The sequence below is a fragment of the Oncorhynchus kisutch genome, unplaced genomic scaffold, assembly GCF_002021735.2.
Source record: "Oncorhynchus kisutch isolate 150728-3 unplaced genomic scaffold, Okis_V2 Okis06b-Okis10b_hom, whole genome shotgun sequence".
NCBI lineage: Eukaryota > Metazoa > Chordata > Actinopteri > Salmoniformes > Salmonidae > Oncorhynchus > Oncorhynchus kisutch.
Genome location: NW_022261983.1, coordinates 7,403,393 through 7,421,610, shown reverse-complemented (window position 1 = coordinate 7,421,610; position 18,218 = coordinate 7,403,393). Strand labels below are relative to the sequence as shown.

The following is an 18,218-nucleotide window of genomic DNA, read 5'->3' as shown; positions in this document are numbered from 1 at the left end:
TCACACACTGATGTTGGGCGATTAGGCCTGGCTCACAGTCGCCGATTCAATTTATCCAAAAGGTGTTCAATGGCCTTGAGGTCAGGGCTCTGTGCAGCCCAGTCGAGTTCTTCCACACTGATCTCAACAAACCATTTCTGTATGGACTTTGGTTTGTGCACGGGGGCACTGTCATGCTGAATCAGGAAAAGGCATTCCCCAAACTGTTGACACAAAGTTGGAAGCACAGAATCGTCAAGAATGCCGTAGCATTAAGATTTCCCTTCACTGGAACTAAGGGGCCTAGCCTGAACCAGGAAAAACAGCCATAGACCATCATTCCTCCTCCACCAAACGTTATAGTTGGCACTACGCATTTGGGTAGGTAGTATTCTCCTTGCATCCACCAAACCCAGATTCGTCCGTCAGACTTCCAGATGGTGAAGCCAATGCTTGGCATTGCGTTTGGTGATCTTAGGCTTGTGTGAGGCTGCTCAGCCATGAAAACCCATTTCATGAAACTCCCGACGAACAGTTGTCCTAACGTTGCTTCCAGAGGCAGTTTGGAACTCGGTAGTGAGTGTTGCAACCAGACGATTTTTACGCACTACACGCTTTTGCACTCAGCGGTCCCGTTCTGTGAGCTTGTGTGGCCTACCACTTTGCGGCTGAGCCGTTGTTGCTCCTAGACGTTTCCACTTCACAATAACAGGTGGCATCCTATTATGGTGAAAGTCACTGAGCTCTTAGTTAAGGCCATTCTACTGCCAATGTTTGTCTATGGAGATTGCATGGCTGTGTGCTCGATTTTAAACACCTGTCAGCAACGGGTGTGGCTGAAATAGCCGAATGCACTAATTTGAAGGGGTGTCCAGATACTTTTGTATTGTATCTATAGTGTATGTGAATGCAGCTGCCACTACTTTAAAATCACTGGATGCAGTTTATCATAGCTCCACAGATTGTGATCTGGATCAGAAAGTGGTTAAATAAATAAAGGTTCAAATACATGAAGGAATAAATCAATTATTGACTGGGGGGGGAGATAAAACAGACACAGAAAAGTAGCGTTGCCTGAGCTGCTGGAGACCAGCAACACTGTACCTTGCAATTTCCAGGCTTTCCTCTGTTCTTCTTTGGCAATCTGTTCCATCTCTTTGTCGTATATGTAGTCTTGGCACACGAAACAATATATTCCACCATATAATAAGTCTATTGCTGGAAGGGAGAGAGAAAGAAGGAATACAAAACCATTACAACTAGATATTTCCTACAGAACAACAGCTTGTGTTGATTGCACGTCTAACCTCATCATTGATGTGGCCAGCGTGAAGACAAGAACTTTCTGTGTGTTCCACTCCTCTATTGACTTGAGCCTTGTGTCATTCCATGTCATTGCTGCTTGCATTGGAGAATTAGAGAACTATCACGTAGGGAAGGTGTGTGTGTGTGTGTGTGTGTGTGTGTGTGTGTGTGTGTGTCAGAGTATGTTTTTTTGTGGGACTGTGTGTGCGTGCATGTCCATCACATCTACCTCCCTTGCTCTTTCCACTAGCCTATGTTCTCCAACACCATGGTAACAATACCTGGGTTCTTCTGTTGCCGTGACAACCTATTTATTCATAGGTTGCACCTCTGTCACTAAGCGTCATGCCACTTATGAACGTTCTCAAGCCCTCTACCGACGGGCGCCATAGTGGTGCCATAAAGTGGTGATAGCGTCTGTTCAGAAAGACTGGGGTTAACTACTATTTCATCTAAATTTCACTATAGTGCCTTGAAGTACGATGACATTGCTAAAGTAGTCAAATATTTAGTAGGAAACTACTTTGCCAGCATTATCATGGTCGTCAAATTTACTTTAGCCAGATGGCAACGTTGTCATTAGGGGCGGCAGGTAGCCTAGTGGTTAGAGTGTTGGGCCATTAACCAGCAGGTAACCTAGTGGTTAGAGCGTTGGGCCAGTAACCAGCAGGTAGCCTAGTGGTTAGAGCGTTGGGCCAGTAACCAGCAGGTAGCCTAGTGGTTAGAGAGTTGGGCCAGTAACCAGCAGGTAACCTAGTGGTTAGAGTGTTGGGCCATTAACCAGCAGGTAGCCTAGTGGTTAGAGCGTTGGACTAGTAACCAGCAGGTAACCTAGTGGTTAGAGCGTTGGGCCAGTAACCAGCAGGTAACCTAGTGGTTAGAGCGTTGGGCCAGTAACCAGCAGGTAGCCTAGTGGTTAGAGCGTTGGGCCAGTAACCAGCAGGTAGCCTAGTGGTTAGAGCGTTGGGCCAGTAACCAGCAGGTAGCCTAGTGGTTTGAGCGTTGGGCCAGTAACCAGCAGGTAGCCTAGTGGTTAGAGCGTTGGGCCAGTAACCAGCAGGTAGCCTAGTGGTTAGAGCGTTGGGCCAGTAACCAGCAGGTAGCCTAGTGGTTAGAGCGTTGGGCCAGTAACCAGCAGGTAGCCTAGTGGTTAGAGCGTTGGGCCAGTAACCAGCAGGTAGCCTAGTGGTTAGAGCGTTGGGCCAGTAACCAGCAGGTAGCCTAGTGGTTAGAGCGTTGGGCCAGTAACCAGCAGGTAGCCTAGTGGTTAGAGCGTTGGGCCAGTAACCAGCAGGTAGCCTAGTGGTTAGAGCGTTGGGCCAGTAACCAGCACGTAGCCTAGTGGTTAGAGCGTTGGGCCAGTAACCAGCAGGTAGCCTAGTGGTTAGAGCGTTGGGCCAGTAACCAGCAGGTAGCCTAGTGGTTAGAGCGTTGGGCCAGTAACCAGCAGGTAGCCTAGTGGTTAGAGCGTTGGGCCAGTAACCAGCAGGTAGCCTAGTGGTTAGAGCGTTGGGCCAGTAACCAGCAGGTAGCCTAGTGGTTAGAGCGTTGGGCCAGTAACCAGCAGGTAGCCTAGTGGTTAGAGCGTTGGGCCAGTAACCAGCAGGTAGCCTAGTGGTTAGAGCGTTGGGCCAGTAACCAGCAGGTAGCCTAGTGGTTAGAGCGTTGGGCCAGTAACCTGCAGGTAGCCTAGTGGTTAGAGCGTTGGGCCAGTAACCAGCAGGTAGCCTAGTGGTTAGAGCGTTGGGCCAGTAACCAGCAGGTAGCCTAGTGGTTAGAGCGTTGGGCCAGTAACCAGCAGGTAGCCTAGTGGTTAGAGCGTTGGGCCAGTAACCAGCAGGTAGCCTAGTGGTTAGAGCGTTGGGCCAGTAACTGGATTGCTGGTTGCTGGATTGAATCCCTGAGCTGACAAGGTAAACAACTGAACAAGGCAGTTAACCCACTGTTCGCCGGTAGGCCGTCATTTAAATAAGAATATATCCTTAACTGACTTGCCAAGTTAAATAAAGGTTGAATAAAAATAAATAAGCTAGAAAAGCGTGTCAAAAAATAACAAGCAATGATAACATTAGCTAGCTAAAGTCCGGTGGCCTCCCCTCAATCTTAGCTAGCTAACGTTATACTGCATCTAAATTCATTCTGGCAACATCTAAATGATGACAAAAAGGTTATTTTACTGATTATTTGCCTCCTATTAAGTGTCATAGTATTTCCAAGCCACTGTAATGCACTTCATCGGCGCATTGAGAAGAATGCTCAGCCGGGCATCAGTCCAAAACAAACGTTCAAAACAATACTGTGACGAAACATGCAACTCATGGACAGCCAAATAGAACCCTGCACATTTGGATACTAAAAGGTTTGTCTCGGAACTAGGAGGATCCAGGAGAGGGAAAAGGGACAATTGATGGATAGGCCTAAACATGTATACAGAAAATGTAAATGGTGCGTTGTGTGTGTGTGTGTCCATAAGATGAGAGAAGAGCGAGCTAGAAGAAGCTCATCATCTCTGTGTCCAATGGCAACAGGCATGCACTGAGAAAGGCCTTGACTGATGTGGTAACCATGGAACCAGAGAAAAGGAGAGAGAGTTCTGTGTACAACATCACAGAGGAAGTTAAAAATAAATCTGGCAGACACACAGAGGAGGAGGAGGATGAAGGAAGTGAAGGAATCCAGAGGAACAGCTGGGAGTCAGGGGTTCATTTGATTAATGGTACAATGCAGTGAGTGAGAATGTGCTACTGTGGAAAGCCCTGACCTAATTAACACTGTGGTGGGAGTCTGGAGAGCTGGGGTAGGGCGTGATGACAGGAGCGACCGACACGGCTCAGTGTATTTGTGTGTGTGTGTGTGTGTGTGTGTGTGTGTGTGTATAGATCAAAACCTTACTGTAACACCCCACTGAACGACCGACACGGCTCAGTGTATTTGTGTGTGTGTGTGTGTCAGCATGTGTGTATAGATCAAAACCTTACTGTGACACCCCACTGAACGACCGACACGGCTCAGTGTGTGTGTATAGATCAAAACCTTACTGTGACACCCCACTGAATGACCGACACACGGCTCAGTGTGTGTGTGTGTGTGTGTGTGTAGATCAAAACCTTACTGTGACCCCCTCCCCAGAAGAAAAGTTAACCTCTATCACACCCTAACAGATTACCTTAGCATTACCACCCTCTCATTCATCTGTCACCATTCTCCTCAGACAATATCACAGCCACGGCAATTACATCCTTTTACTTATCTGTACTGTATATAGACCCATAATTACATAGAAATATAATCAAATGGAAATTCCAATGGATCTGTGATATTTCTACGCCAGCGTCCCAAACGGCACCCCGTTCCCTGCACAGTGCACTACTTCTTACCAGAGCCCTGTGGACCCCGGTCAAATGTAGTGCACTAAATAGGAGACTTAGACTTGGATAATTACCATGTAAGAATCACAGGGTCATTCATACTCTATGTGGTTGAGGATTAAACATGTCTAGCCCTCCCACAGAGCTGACAGGGGAACAGACAGGCTTAGAGAATGACATTTGTCTGCCTGAGACTAAGTACTGGCTCCCAGTAGAACGTTAATGCTACGGAGAAGGACGGGTTCTGCTCAATGTCTCTGAAGAGGACAGTTCTCTCAGGCAGAGAGAGGCCTGAATCTGCTTGTGTGTGTGTGTGTGGGAGAGAGAGATAATGGACATGACAACATAAGCTAGCACGTGCACATTTTACCTAGATTGTGTCGTTTGTTTTTGGCGTGCTCGTGGATGTGTTTCTTGGTGAAGCAGCCGAAGAAGACGCAGGAGAGACAGGAGTGGAGCCGGTTCAGGTGGGCGCCGCACATGTGACAGATACATGATTTGGCCTGCAGGGGGCGAGAGAGACAAAGAGGGGCGATAGAAGGATGGAAGGGAAGGTGACGAGAGAGGGGGGAGGAAAGGGAGGGGATGGAGAGAGAGAAGGGGTTGAGAGAGGGGGGAGGAAAGGGAGGGGATGGAGAGAGAGAGAGAAGGGGTTGAGAGAGGGGGGAGGAAAGGGAGGGGATGGAGAGAGAGAGAGAGAAGGGGTTGAGAGAGGGGGGAGGAAAGGGAGGGGATGGAGAGAGAGAGAGAGAAGGGGTTGAGAGAGGGGGGAGGAAAGAGAGGGGATGGAGAGAGAGAGAGAGAGAGAGAAGGGGTTGAGAGAGGGGGGAGGAAAGAGAGGGGATGGAGAGAGAGAGAGAAGGGGTTGAGAGAGAGGGGAGGAAAGGGAGGGGATGGAGAGAGAGAGAAGGGGTTGAGAGAGGGGGAGGAGGGGAGGAGAAAGGGGAGAGGGGGATAGAGAGAGAGAGAAGGGGTTGAGAGGGGGGGAGGAAAGGGAGGGGATGGAGAGAGAGAGAGAAGGGGTTGAGAGAGAGGGGAGGAAAGGGAGGGGATGGAGAGAGAGAGAAGGGATTGAGAGAGAGGGGAGGAAAGGGAGGGGATGGAGAGAGAGAGTAGGGGTTGAGAGAGGGGGAGGAAAGGGAGGGGATGGAGAGAGAGAGAAGGGGTTGAGAGAGGGGGGAGGAAAGGGAGGGGATGGAGAGAGAGAGAAGGGGTTGAGAGAGGGGGGAGGAAAGGGAGGGGATGGAGAGAGAGAGAGAGAGAGAGAAGGGGTTGAGAGAGGGGGGAGGAAAGGGAGGGGATGGAGAGAGAGAGAGAGAAGGGGTTGAGAGAGGGGGGAGGAAAGGGAGGGGATGGAGAGAGAGAGAGAGAGAAGGGGTTGAGAGAGGGGGGAGGAAAGGGAGGGGATGGAGAGAGAGAGAAGGGGTTGAGAGAGGGGGGAGGAAAGGGAGGGGATGGAGAGAGAGAAGGGGTTGAGAGAGGGGGGAGGAAAGGGAGGGGATGGAGAGAGAGAGAAGGGGTTGAGAGAGGGGGGAGGAAAGGGAGGGGATGGAGAGAGAGAGAAGGGGTTGAGAGACGGGGGAGGAAAGGGAGGGGATGGAGAGAGAGAGAAGGGGTTGAGAGAGAGAGTCAGAATTAAAAAGGAATATACATTGACACCTGAGCATTGAAAAAAAATATGTCATCGTAGCCTGCACTCAAATAGAAAATGGATGTTACGTGTGGTTAGGTTTTTCATATTCAAACATAGGCTAGAGGGAAGCTTTCCTTAAAGTCAATTGAATTGCCAAAATTATATAGCCTATTGAGCCCAATACTTTCTATACAGAAATACATGTCATACTTCAAAATAAGCAACTATAGCATGATTTGGCGACAGAGGATCATTAGCTTATTTTGAAAAAAACATTTAAAATATATTGCCTACAGTCGGAAGGAAAGGCAGCACGTGCAATTTGGGCAGATTATTGTTTGGTTGCGACTGTCTGTGAAAAGTAGAGGCCAAGCCAGGCATATTGTAATATTTCAAAATACAATCACGGGAAAACATTGTTTAGAAAGCAAATGGTTATTGCTGTAGAGAGAAGACAATTAAAATACTAATGTATTGTCATTTGGGGGGGGGGGGGGGGGTTCAGTGTTACTTAAAAAGTTTGTTTTTGGACAATTTCCTCCTCCAGTTTAGATGGATGTCATATTGTACTTGGTCTCCCCTTCTGGTAACCTGTTATATGGACAACCTGGTTTTATTGATCTGTGTCTGTCAGCAGAGTGGGCTAACTTGGAATTCGACATATTAAAAATGATTCTGCTAACGTCTCCAGTCATATAAAGTGTAGTAGAAATGAATGTGTTTATGAAAAGGCCACATTTTTCTCAGTCAAAGAATGAAGAAGTGTATCTGATAGTCTAGGTCTACTCTATCCTATAGGGCTCAGTCAAAGAATGAAGAAGTGTATCTGATACAGTCTAGGTCTACTCTACCCTATAGGGGCTCAGTCAAAGAATGAAGAAGTGTATCTGATACAGTCTAGGTCTACTCTATCCTATAGGGTTCAGTCAAAGAATGAAGAAGTGTATCTGATACAGTCTAGGTCTACTCTACCCTATAGGGCTCAGTCATGCACTGAACACTCTTTATACATACACTAGTTTAGTTATTTTATTAGCTTAAATTACTATCCAATCGACTCATCACATTACGAATAGTAGATTATCGTACATAAATTTGCACGTGATGATTCATGGAATGCTTTATTATAAGGGTGCATTTTTATGGAGAAAATTAGCTTCCCCAAAGTTGAAACTCACGTGGTGCCTATATATGCCTGGTAGGCTACCCCAGTTGTAAGGGGGGGGGGGATACATGTCACTGTACGCTCTTAAAAAGCGGTTGTTTTTGTGCCAGCCAGGTAGGTGGCTCCTGTAGTAAAGCTCTGTGCTTAATATTAGGACAGTTGATGAATAAATAAAAGTAGGCCTATAGAAAGCTGAATGGATCCTCTTTTTAACAGGCCATCAAAACTCTGTTCTCACATCATTTGAATAGCCTATAGAAACGTTGTGGAACATGAGCTCATGGGTTCTCATGATGTGTTTGATTTGATTCTGGATTACATTTATGTCCGACTGATTAGAGGGACAACAGAACGCTGATTACCAGGCCACTAGCGACTGGCAGATAGCAAGTTTGGTAGGCTACTACTCATCAGAGAGAAGCTTTGGAAAAGTCTAGTTACCATAACTAAACGTTTATGTGTAATTTGACTGTGGTCATGACGGTAGTCACCGTAACAGCCCTAAGATGAAGGCAGACAGAGTAGTGATGGTTGGGCCCTTTGAGAAACCCCATGTGGTCCAATATATAAAAGCAGACATTCTGCTTGTCCACACAGCACACCATGCTCCAGGCTCCTGATTGGATTCATGCATGGTGGGAGAAAGAATCTTTGACACACTGACAGCAGCTGGAGTGTGTGAGTGTGACGCAGTGCCTCAGAGAGAGGGATTTATAGAATGCCTGGTCTTTAGTGGACCTGCCACACTGAGCTCTGCAGGGCCTGAGGCCACAGGGAGAGGAGGGGGACGTGGTGAAGTGAGGGGGCGTTGTGTGTGAGTGAGTGAGTGAGTGAGTGAGTGAGTGAGTGAGTGAGAGCCAGCGAGCGACACAGAGACACAAAGAGAGAGACCGACGGAGACGGAGAGAGAGACGGAGAGGGAGACAGAGAGAGACGGAGAGGGAGACGGAGACGGAGAGGGAGATGGAGAGGGAGACGGAGACGGAGAGGGAGACGGAGAGGGAGACGGAAAGAGAGACGGAAAGAGAGACGGAGAGAGAGACGGAGAGAGAGACGGAGAGAGAGACAGAGAGAGAGACAGAGAGGGAGACGAGAGAGAGACAGAGAGAGACAGAGAGGGAGACGAGAGAGAGACAGAGACGGAGAGAGAGACGGAGAGGGAGACGAGAGAGAGACGGAGAGAGAGAGAGACGGAGAGAGACGGAGAGAGAGACGGAGAGAGAGACGGAGAGAGAGACGGAGACGTGTTAGAGTAGAGATGTACTAATAAAATATTCTAGAGTTTTCTCTGTCCCAGCAAAGAGAAAACATGGGAGGGAAAGAGAAAAGGGGAGAGAAACGGCATCAAAATGAGGAAAGACAGGAGAAGAGAGGAGCCAGACATACGAAGACCACATCCCCTGATTGCTGCTCTGATGACCAAAGGACAGTCCCATAGCCCTGATGCCTGCTCTGACTGAAAGACAGTCCTATTGCCCCGATGTGCTCTGATGACCAAAGACAGTCCTATAGCCCTGATGCTACTCTGACCAAAGACAGTCCTATAGCCCCGATGCTGCTCTGATGACCAAAGACAGTCCCTATAGCCCTGCCTGAAGCTGATGGGACTGACAAAACAACCATATGGAGGAGCGCTGTACTGTGTTTGTAGTGATGAATACAGGAGAGGGATGGAGAGAAAGGAGAGATGGAGAGAAAGGAGAGAAAGGAGGGATGGAGAGAAAGGAGAGATGAGAGAAAGGAGGGAAGGAGAGAAAGGAGAGAAAGGAGGGATGGAGAGAAAGGAGGGATGGAGAGAAAGGAGAGATGGAGAGAAAGGAGAGAAGGAGAGAAAGGAGAGAAAGGAGGGATGGAGAGAAAGGAGAGATGGAGAGAAAGGAGAGATGGAGAGAAAGGAGAGATGGAGAGAAAGGAGAGAAGGAGATAAAGGAGAGAAAGGAGGGATGGAGAGAAAGGAGGGATGGAGAGAAAGGAGAGATGGAGAGAAAGGAGGGATGGAGAGAAAGGAGGGATGGAGAGAAAGGAGGGATGGAGAGAAAGGAGGGATGGAGAGAAAGGAGAGAAAGGAGGGATGGAGAGAGAGGAGAGATGGAGAGAAAGGAGAGAAAGGAGGGATGAGAGAAAGGAGAGATGGAGAGAAAGGAGAGAAAGGAGGGATGGAGAGAAAGGAAGGATGGAGAGAAATGAGAGAGAGAGACAGCAGAGAGTGGGAGAGATGAGAGAGGGATGGAGAAATGAGAGAGAGACAGCAGAGAGAGTGGGAGAGATGGATAGAGGGATGGAGAAATGAGAGAGAGACAGCAGAGAGAGTGGGAGAGATGGAGAGAGAGGAAAGATGGACAGAGGCGAGATGAGGGGGAGAGAGGAGAGAGTCAAAGACAGAGCAACAGAAAGGAGAGGTGAGAAAAAGAGCTCTAATAAAAGCCATCAGGAAACAGGCGTCACTACGTCGCCTGCTGGGCAGAGGGAGGGAGAGGGAGGAAAGAAAGGTAGAATAGAGCAGGAGAAACAGACTCAAATCTGCAGTTTAGTGTCCATTTCAACCATGTTTCTAGAAATGTGAGTAAGAGATAGTAAGAACACAGTAACCACTGAGATGACGCTCACTGACACACACACACACACCAAGGTATTAGCCCAAGAGCAAAGAACACCACACAAAAGGTAGGCTACAGTCACCTGACGAACAGAAACACAATAAAACAACCCGACACCATTACGACAGCATGGAGAACCATTGTAAAGGGGTCATAAAAGATCCAGCCCGTTCTCAGTTTCACTTCCTCCACATTATATCACTATGAAACACAGACTCCAACCCTGTTCCTGGAGAGTTACAGTCCAGTAGGTTTTAACTCCTACTGGACAGTAGGTTTTAACTCCAGCCCTGTTCCTGGAGAGTTACAGTCCTGTAGGTTTTAACTTCAGCCCTGTTCCTGGAGAGTTACAGTCTAGTAGGTTTTAACTCCAGCCCTGTTCCTGGAGAGTTACAGTCATGTAGGTTTTAACTCCAGCCCTGTTCCTGGAGAGTTACAGTCATGTAGGTTTTAACTCCAGCCCTGTTCCTGGAGATTTACAGTCCTGTAGGTTTTAACTCCAGCCCTGTTCCTGGAGAGTTACAGTCCAGTAGGTTTTAACTCCATCCCTGTTCCTGGAGAATTACAGTCCAGTAGGTTTTAACTCCAGCCCTGTTCCTGGAGAGTTACAGTCCAGTAGGTTTTAACTCCAGCCCTGGCATCCTGTGATCTGCCTGTCACTGGAGTCAGTGTTTCCCAAAGAATCTGGTTTCAGAGCTGGTCATGGGTGCACCTCAGCCACGCTCAAGGTCCTAAACGATATCTTAACCGCCATCGATAAGAAACATTACTGTGTAGCCTTATTCATTGATCTGGCCAAGGCTTTCGACTCTGTCAATCACCACGGCAGACTCGACAGCCTTGGTTTCTCAAATGATTGCCTCGCCTGGTTCACCAACTACTTCTCTGATAGAGTTCAGTGTGTCAAATCGGAGGGTCTGCTGTCCGGACCTCTGGCAGTCTCTATGAGGGTGCCACAGGGTTCAATTCTTGGACCGACTCTCTTCTCTGTATACATCAATGAGGTCGCTCTTGCTGCTGGTGAGTCTCTGATCCACCTCTACGCAGACGACACCATTCTGTATACTTCCGGCCCTTCTTTGGACACTGTGTTAACAACCCTCCAGGCAAGCTTCAATGCCATACAACTCTCCTTCCGTGGCCTCCAATTGCTCTTAAATACAAGTAAAACTAAATGCATGCTCTTCAACCGATCGCTACCTGTACCTACCCACCTGTCCAACATCACTACTCTGGACGGCTCTGACTTAGAATACGTGGACAACTACAAATACTTAGGTGTCTGGTTAGACTGTAAACTCTCCTTCCAGACCCATATCAAACATCTCCAATCCAAAGTTAAATCTAGAATTGGCTTCCTATTTCGCAACAAAGCATCCTTCACTCATGCTGCCAAACATACCCTTGTAAAACTGACCATCCTACCAATCCTCGACTTTGGCGATGTCATTTACAAAATAGCCTCCAATACCCTATTCAACAAATTGGATGCAGTCTATCACAGTGCAATCCGTTTTGTCACCAAAGCCCCATATACTACCCACCATTGCGACCTGTACGCTCTCGTTGGCTGGCCCTCGCTTCATACTCGTCGCCAAACCCACTGGCTCCATGTCATCTACAAGACCCTGCTAGGTAAAGTCCCCCCTTATCTCCATAGCATCTCCCACCTGTAGCACACGCTCCAGCAGGTATATCTCTCTAGTCACCCCCAAAACCAATTCTTTCTTTGGCCGCCTCTCCTTCCAGTTCTCTGCTGCCAATGACTGGAACAAACTACAAAAATCTCTGAAACTGGAAACACTTATCTCCCTCACTAGCTTTAAGCACCAAATGTCAGAGCAGCTCACAGATTACTGCACCTGTACATAGCCCACCTATAATTTAGCCCAAACAACTACCTCTTTCCCAACTGTATTTAATTTTTATTTATTTATTTATTTTGCTCCTTTGCACCCCATTATTTTTATTTCTACTTTGCACATTCTTCCATTGCAAAACTACCATTCCAGTGTTTTACTTGCTATATTGTATTTACTTTGCCACCGTGGCCTTTTTTGCCTTTACCTCCCTTCTCACCTCATTTGCTCACATTGTATATAGACTTGTTTATACTGTATTATTGACTGTATGTTTGTTTTACTCCATGTGTAACTCTGTGTCGTTGTATCTGTCAAACTGCTTTGCTTTATCTTGGCCAGGTCGCAATTGTAAATGAGAACTTGTTCTCAACTTGCCTACCTGGTTAAATAAAGGTAAAATAAAAAATAAATATATGTTCTTACTTGTGAGGGAGCAAAGCATTGTGAAGCAACATCCAGTGATGCAAACAACATTCAAGCAAAACCAACAACAGCTCCAATTTGTGTGAGGTGGGGAGCCATAGTTAGACCGCTAAATGACTACGTTCTAGCAGGGGAAACAAGCTGCCTCCTCAATGCCACATTGGCAGACAGATAGAAAGGCAGTAAATGCATTGACATTACACTGTGGCCTGTCTCTGAGTCATGAGTCTGTTTCTCACAGTGACTGATTCCTTGTGTTCCCTCTCCTAACCACGGTGAAAGAGCTGCAGCGTGCAGTTCTGGCCAGCAGTGGGAGTGTCAGGGAAATGTCTGATTTTCCTACAATGTCATCTCCACAGAGCCCAGAGTAATGCTGCCGGCAGGCTGCAGCCACTAAACATTCATCATAGAAGGACCAGATACACTGTGAGAGAAGACGAGGCTATTGTCCACCTACACAGTTATGACTGCCACGGTGGTGATATAAGATTGCAGTTATATCATCATATCACTGAAATAGGACACACACACATCTATGTTGTTGCACGGCCTTAGGAGCCCGGGGAGGATTGATGATGGTGCAGTAAACTGGACATTCAGGGCCACATACACTAAGCTCTTCCATTCAGTCTGGAGTGGGCGGGGCTTATCACACTGGGATAATGGGATCAATTGGAGGGGGGCGGGGTCTAATCGTGACAGGCGAAGGAGAATCACATTTAGACTGGAGCCTGATAACACAGAGAGGCTAGTCAGGGCCCTCCAACCCTGTTCCTGGAGAGCTACCCTCCTGTAGGTTAAAACACCAACCCTGTTCCTGGAGAGCTATCCTGCCTGTAGGTTTTAACGCCAACCATGTTCCTGGAGACCTATCCTCCTGTAGGTTAACTTCAACCATGTTCCTGGAGAGCTACCATCCTGTAGGTTATACATCCAACTTGATTCAGTTTATCAACCAGCTAATTATTAGAATCAGGTGTGCTAGATTAGAATTTTAGTGAAAACATACTGGACTGTAACTCTCCAGGAACAGGGCTGGAGTTAAAACCTATTGGACTGTAATTCTCCAGGAACAGGGTTGGAGTTAAAACCTATTGGACTGTAACTCTCCAGGAACAGGGCTGGAGTTAAAACCTATTGGACTGTAACTCTCCAGGAACAGGGCTGGAGTTAAAACCTACTGGACTGTAACTCTCCAGGAACAGGGTTCGAGTTAAAGCCTATTGGACTGTAACTCTCCAGGTCAGGGTTGGAGTTAAAACCTACTGGACTGTAACTCTCCAGGTACAGGGTTGGAGTTAAAACCTATTGGACTGTAACTCTCCAGGTCAGGGTTGGAGTTAAAACCTACTGGACTGTAACTCTCCAGGTCAGGGTTGGAGTTAAAACCTATTGGACTGTAACTCTCCAGGTCAGGGTTGGAGTTAAAACCTACTGGACCGTAACTCTCCAGGAACAGGGTTGGAGTTAAAACCTACTGGACTGTAACTCTCCAGGTCAGGGTTGGAGTTAAAGCCTATTGGACTGTAACTCTCCAGGTCAGGGTTCGAGTTAAAGCCTATTGGACTGTAACTCTCCAGGTCAGGGTTCGAGTTAAAACCTATTGGACTGTAACTCTCCAGGTCAGGGTTGGAGTTAAAGCCTATTGGACTGTAACTCTCCAGGTCAGGGTTCGAGTTAAAGCCTATTGGACTGTAACTCTCCAGGTCAGGGTTCGAGTTAAAGCCTATTGGACTGTAACTCTCCAGGTCAGGGTTGGAGTTAAAACCTACTGGACTGTAACTCTCCAGGTACAGGGTTGGAGTTAAAACCTATTGGACTGTAACTCTCCAGGTCAGGGTTGGAGTTAAAACCTATTGGACTGTAACTCTCCAGGTACAGGGTTGGAGTTAAAACCTACTGGACTGTAACTCTCCAGGACAGGGTTCGAGTTAAAACCTACTGGACTGTAACTCTCCAGGAACAGGGTTGGAGTTAAAACCTATGGACTGTAACTCTCCAGGTACAGGGTTGGAGTTAAAACCTATTGGACTGTAACTCTCCAGGTCAGGGTTGGAGTTAAAACCTATTGGACTGTAACTCTCCAGGTCAGGGTTGGAGTTAAAACCTACTTGGACTGTAACTCTCCAGGTCAGGGTTGGAGTTAAAACCTATTGGACTGTAACTCTCCAGGTCAGGGTTGGAGTTTTTAAAAGTTTTTTTAATTTCACCTTTATTTAATCAGGTTCTCATTTGCAACTGCGACCTGTCCAAGATAAAGCATAGCAATTCCAACACGAAAGTCTTGGCCAGGTCGATGAATACGGCTGCACAGTAATGTCTCTTATCGATGGCGGTTATGATGTCATTTAGGACCTTGAGCGTGGCTGAGGTGCACCCATGACCAGCTCTGAAACCAGATTGCATTGCGGAGAAGGTATGGTGGGATTCGAAATGGTTGGTAATCTGTTTGTTAACTTGGCTTTCGAAGACCTTAGAAAGGCAGGGTAGGATAGATATAGGTCTGTAGCAGTTTGGGTCTAGAGTGTCACCCCCTTTGAAGAGGGAGATGACCGCGGCTGCTTTCCAATCTTTGGGAATCTCAGACAATACGAAAGAGGAGTTGCAACAATTTCGGCAGATACTTTTAGAAAGAGAGGGTCCAGATTGTCTAGCCTGGCTGATTTGTATGGGTCCAGATTTTGCAGCTCTTTCAGAACATCAGCTATCTGGATTTGGGTGAAGGAGAAATGGTGGGGGCTTTGGCTTGTTGCTGTGGAGGGTGCCGGGCAGTTGACCGGGGTAGGGGTAGCCAGGTGGAAAGCATGGCCAGCCGTAGAGAAATGCATATTGAAATTCTCAATTATAGTGGATTTATTGGTGGTAAGTGTTTCCTAGCCTCAGAGCTGTGGGCAGCTGGGAGCAGGTGCTCTTATTCTCCATGGACTTTACAGTGTCCCAGAACTTTTTTGAGTTAGTACTACAGGATGCAATTTTTTGGTGAAAAAACTAGCCTTAGCTTTTCTTAACTGCCTGTGTGTATGTGTTACTAACGTCCCTGAAAAGTTGTATATCACGGGGGCTATTCGACGCTAATGCAGAACGCCACAGGATGTTTTTGTGCTGGTCAAGGGCAGATAGGTCTGGAGTGAAGCAAGGACTATATCTATTGCAGGCAATGAGGCAGTGATCGCTGAGATCTTATTGAAAACAGCAGAGGTGTATTTGGATGGCGAGTTAGTTAGGATGACATCTATGAGGGTGCCCGTGTTTATGGATTTGGGGTTGTACCTGGTTCATTGATCATTTGTGTGAGATTGAGGGCATCACGCTTAGATTGTAGGATGGCAGGGGTGTTAAGCATGACCTAGTTTAGGTCACCTAGTAGCACGAGCTCAGAAGATAGATGGGGGGGGCAATCAATTCACATATGGTATCAAGGGCACAGCTGGGGGCAGAGGGAGGTCTATAGCAAGCGGCAACAGTGAGAGACTTGTTTCTGGAAAGGTGAATTTTTAGAAGTAGAAGCTCGAATTGTTTGCATACAGACTTGGATAGTAATACAGAACTCTGCAGGCTCTCTTTGCAGTAGATTGCAACACCGCCCCCTTTGGCAGTTCTATCTTGGGGGAAAATGTTATAGTTAGCGATTGAAGATTTCAGGGTTTTTGGTGGTTTTTCTAAGCCAGTATTCAGACACGGCTAAGACATCCGGGTTGGCAGAGTGTGCTAAAGCAGTGAGTAAAACGAACTTATGGAGTAGGCTTCTAAAGTTAACATGCATGAAACCAAGGCTTTTACGGTTACAGAAGTCAACAAATGAGAGCAGCTGGGGAGTGGGAGTGGAGCTAGGCACTGCAGGACCTGGATTAACCTTCACATCACCAGAGGAACAAAGGAGAGGTAGGATAAGGGTACGGCTAAAGGCTATACGAACTGGCCGTCTATCACATTCGGAACAGAGAGTAAAAGGAGCAGGTTTCTGGGCACGATAGCATAGATTCAAGGCATAGTGTACAGACAAAGGTAAGGTAGGATGTGAGTACATTGGAGGTAAACCTAGGCATTGAGTAATGATGAGAGAGATGTCTCTAGAGACGTTTAAACCAGGTGATGTCATTGCATATGTAGGAGGTGGAACAACATGGTTGGTTAAGGCATATAGAGCAGGGCTAGAGCTCTACAGTGAAATAAGACAGTAATCACTAACCAAGACAGTAATCGACGAGGCATATTGATATTAGAGAGAGGCATGCGTAGCAAAGTGAACATATGGGTGCACTGGGTACACAGCGATTCAGACAGTTAGCAGGCCGATGCTAACAAGCTAACAGTTAGTAGGCCGGGGCTAAACAAGCTAGCTGTTAGCAAACCGGGGCAGGCAAGCCAGCAGTTAGCAGACGGGGCAGGCAAGCTAGCAGTTAGCAGACGGGGCAGGCAAGCTAGCAGTTAGCAGACCGGGGCTAGCAAGTTAGCCTTTGGGGGACGTCGCGATGGGGATAAGTCTGTTTTTGCCTCTTCGTGCTGGGACGTCGATAGACCAGTCGTGGATTAGTAGGGTTCCAAGTAGCTCTAGGGAGCTAGTAGGCCGCTGTTAGCAGAATGGGCCTTCAGCGGACGTCGCGCCCAAGGGGCCTGTTGGAAACCTCAGGCAGATTATGTCGGTATTTCAGTCGTAGAGGATCGGCGGGGTTCCGTGCCGCGTACCGGCAGTAGAAGGGGTCCGGATATTGTAGCCCAGGAGTGGGCATCAGTGATAGCACAGGAGCCCTGGCCGGGCTAGCTTCAGGCTAATTGGTGCTTGCTCCGGGATGGAAAATCTAGCCAGGAGTAGTCACCCGGGATTGCGGTTAGCTAGTTGCGAAGATCCAGATGAAAATGTTCAGAGTTTGCGGTAGGAATCCGGGGATATGGAGAGAAATAGGTCCGTTATGCTCTGGTTTGAGTTACGTTGTTCGAACTGGCGAGAGATTTCCAAGCTAAAGGTTAGCTGATGACCGCTAGCAATGATTTTCTGACTGATAGCTGGTAGGTAGTTAGCTGGCTAGCTTCAGTTGAGGGATTCCAGATCCGAAGTAAATAGAAATACTTTATAAAAAAGCAGATCCACATCACATTGGGTGAGGCGGGTTGCAGGAGAGTATTTAGAAGTTGAGGTTTAGGAAAATATTTTAAAAAGATATGTGAAGAAAAAGATGTAAAACGATATATACAAGTGACACGACAGGACAAAGACGTCTGACTGCGACGCCATGTTGGATTCAGATGTTAAAACCTACTGGACTGTAACTCTCCAGGAACAGGGTTCAGAGCAAGAGATGATGGAGAGTAGAATGAGGCTGAAAGGCAGACTTTTAGCCTCATAGGCTTATATGAACGAGAGAGCGAGAAAGAAGCAGAAAGATGAGAGAAAAAGAGAGGAGAAAGAGAGAGAGGAAGGATGCAGGAAGTGTGATTGTGATCATAAGTAGACAGACAAGGCAGGCTAATGCTCTAAAGACAGTCCCTCCTACACCTCATTATCATTAGCTCTCTGCTCCAGACCCTCCCCCTCAGCTCTTCAAGAGAGATGCTGTTGTTGATGCCTTCCAGCACCCCTCCTAACTTTCTGCATTGCACCAGAGCTCCAGTCAAAACACAGCTACCACTGTCAACGTTGCAACCGCACCCCCCTGCACCCCAACCCTCGGGCCCTCTTCCCTGGGTAAAAATCCATTCTTACCCCCCCATTTCACACACACTCGTTCCCATGCAGCCTGCCAGCCAGACCCTGTACTATTCCTCAGTGTCAGCAGTAACCCTCCCTCCAACTTCCTGAGGCTTTTAATGTCCTATTAGATCGGCAAAGGAAGAGAAACTGTTGGGAGTGGGGTAGACAGGCGAGGCAGGGGGAGACAGGCGGGGCAA

General features: G+C 47.5%; 1 protein-coding gene across 4 annotated transcripts in view; it reads right to left on the bottom strand.

The window, feature by feature from the left end:
• LOC109876639 (ubiquitin carboxyl-terminal hydrolase 22) overlaps nucleotides 1-18,218 on the bottom strand; it is a 70,599-nt gene that overhangs the window by 27,501 nt on the left and 24,880 nt on the right. For all 4 annotated transcript variants that reach the window (XM_031814007.1, XM_031814008.1, XM_031814006.1 and 1 more), the window contains 2 exons: nucleotides 5,023-5,155; nucleotides 1,084-1,197 (listed from right to left, as the gene is read on the bottom strand). In XM_031814007.1, the coding sequence (XP_031669867.1) occupies nucleotides 1,084-1,197; nucleotides 5,023-5,155 (247 nt within the window). The remainder of the gene's footprint in view (nucleotides 1-1,083; nucleotides 1,198-5,022; nucleotides 5,156-18,218) is intronic.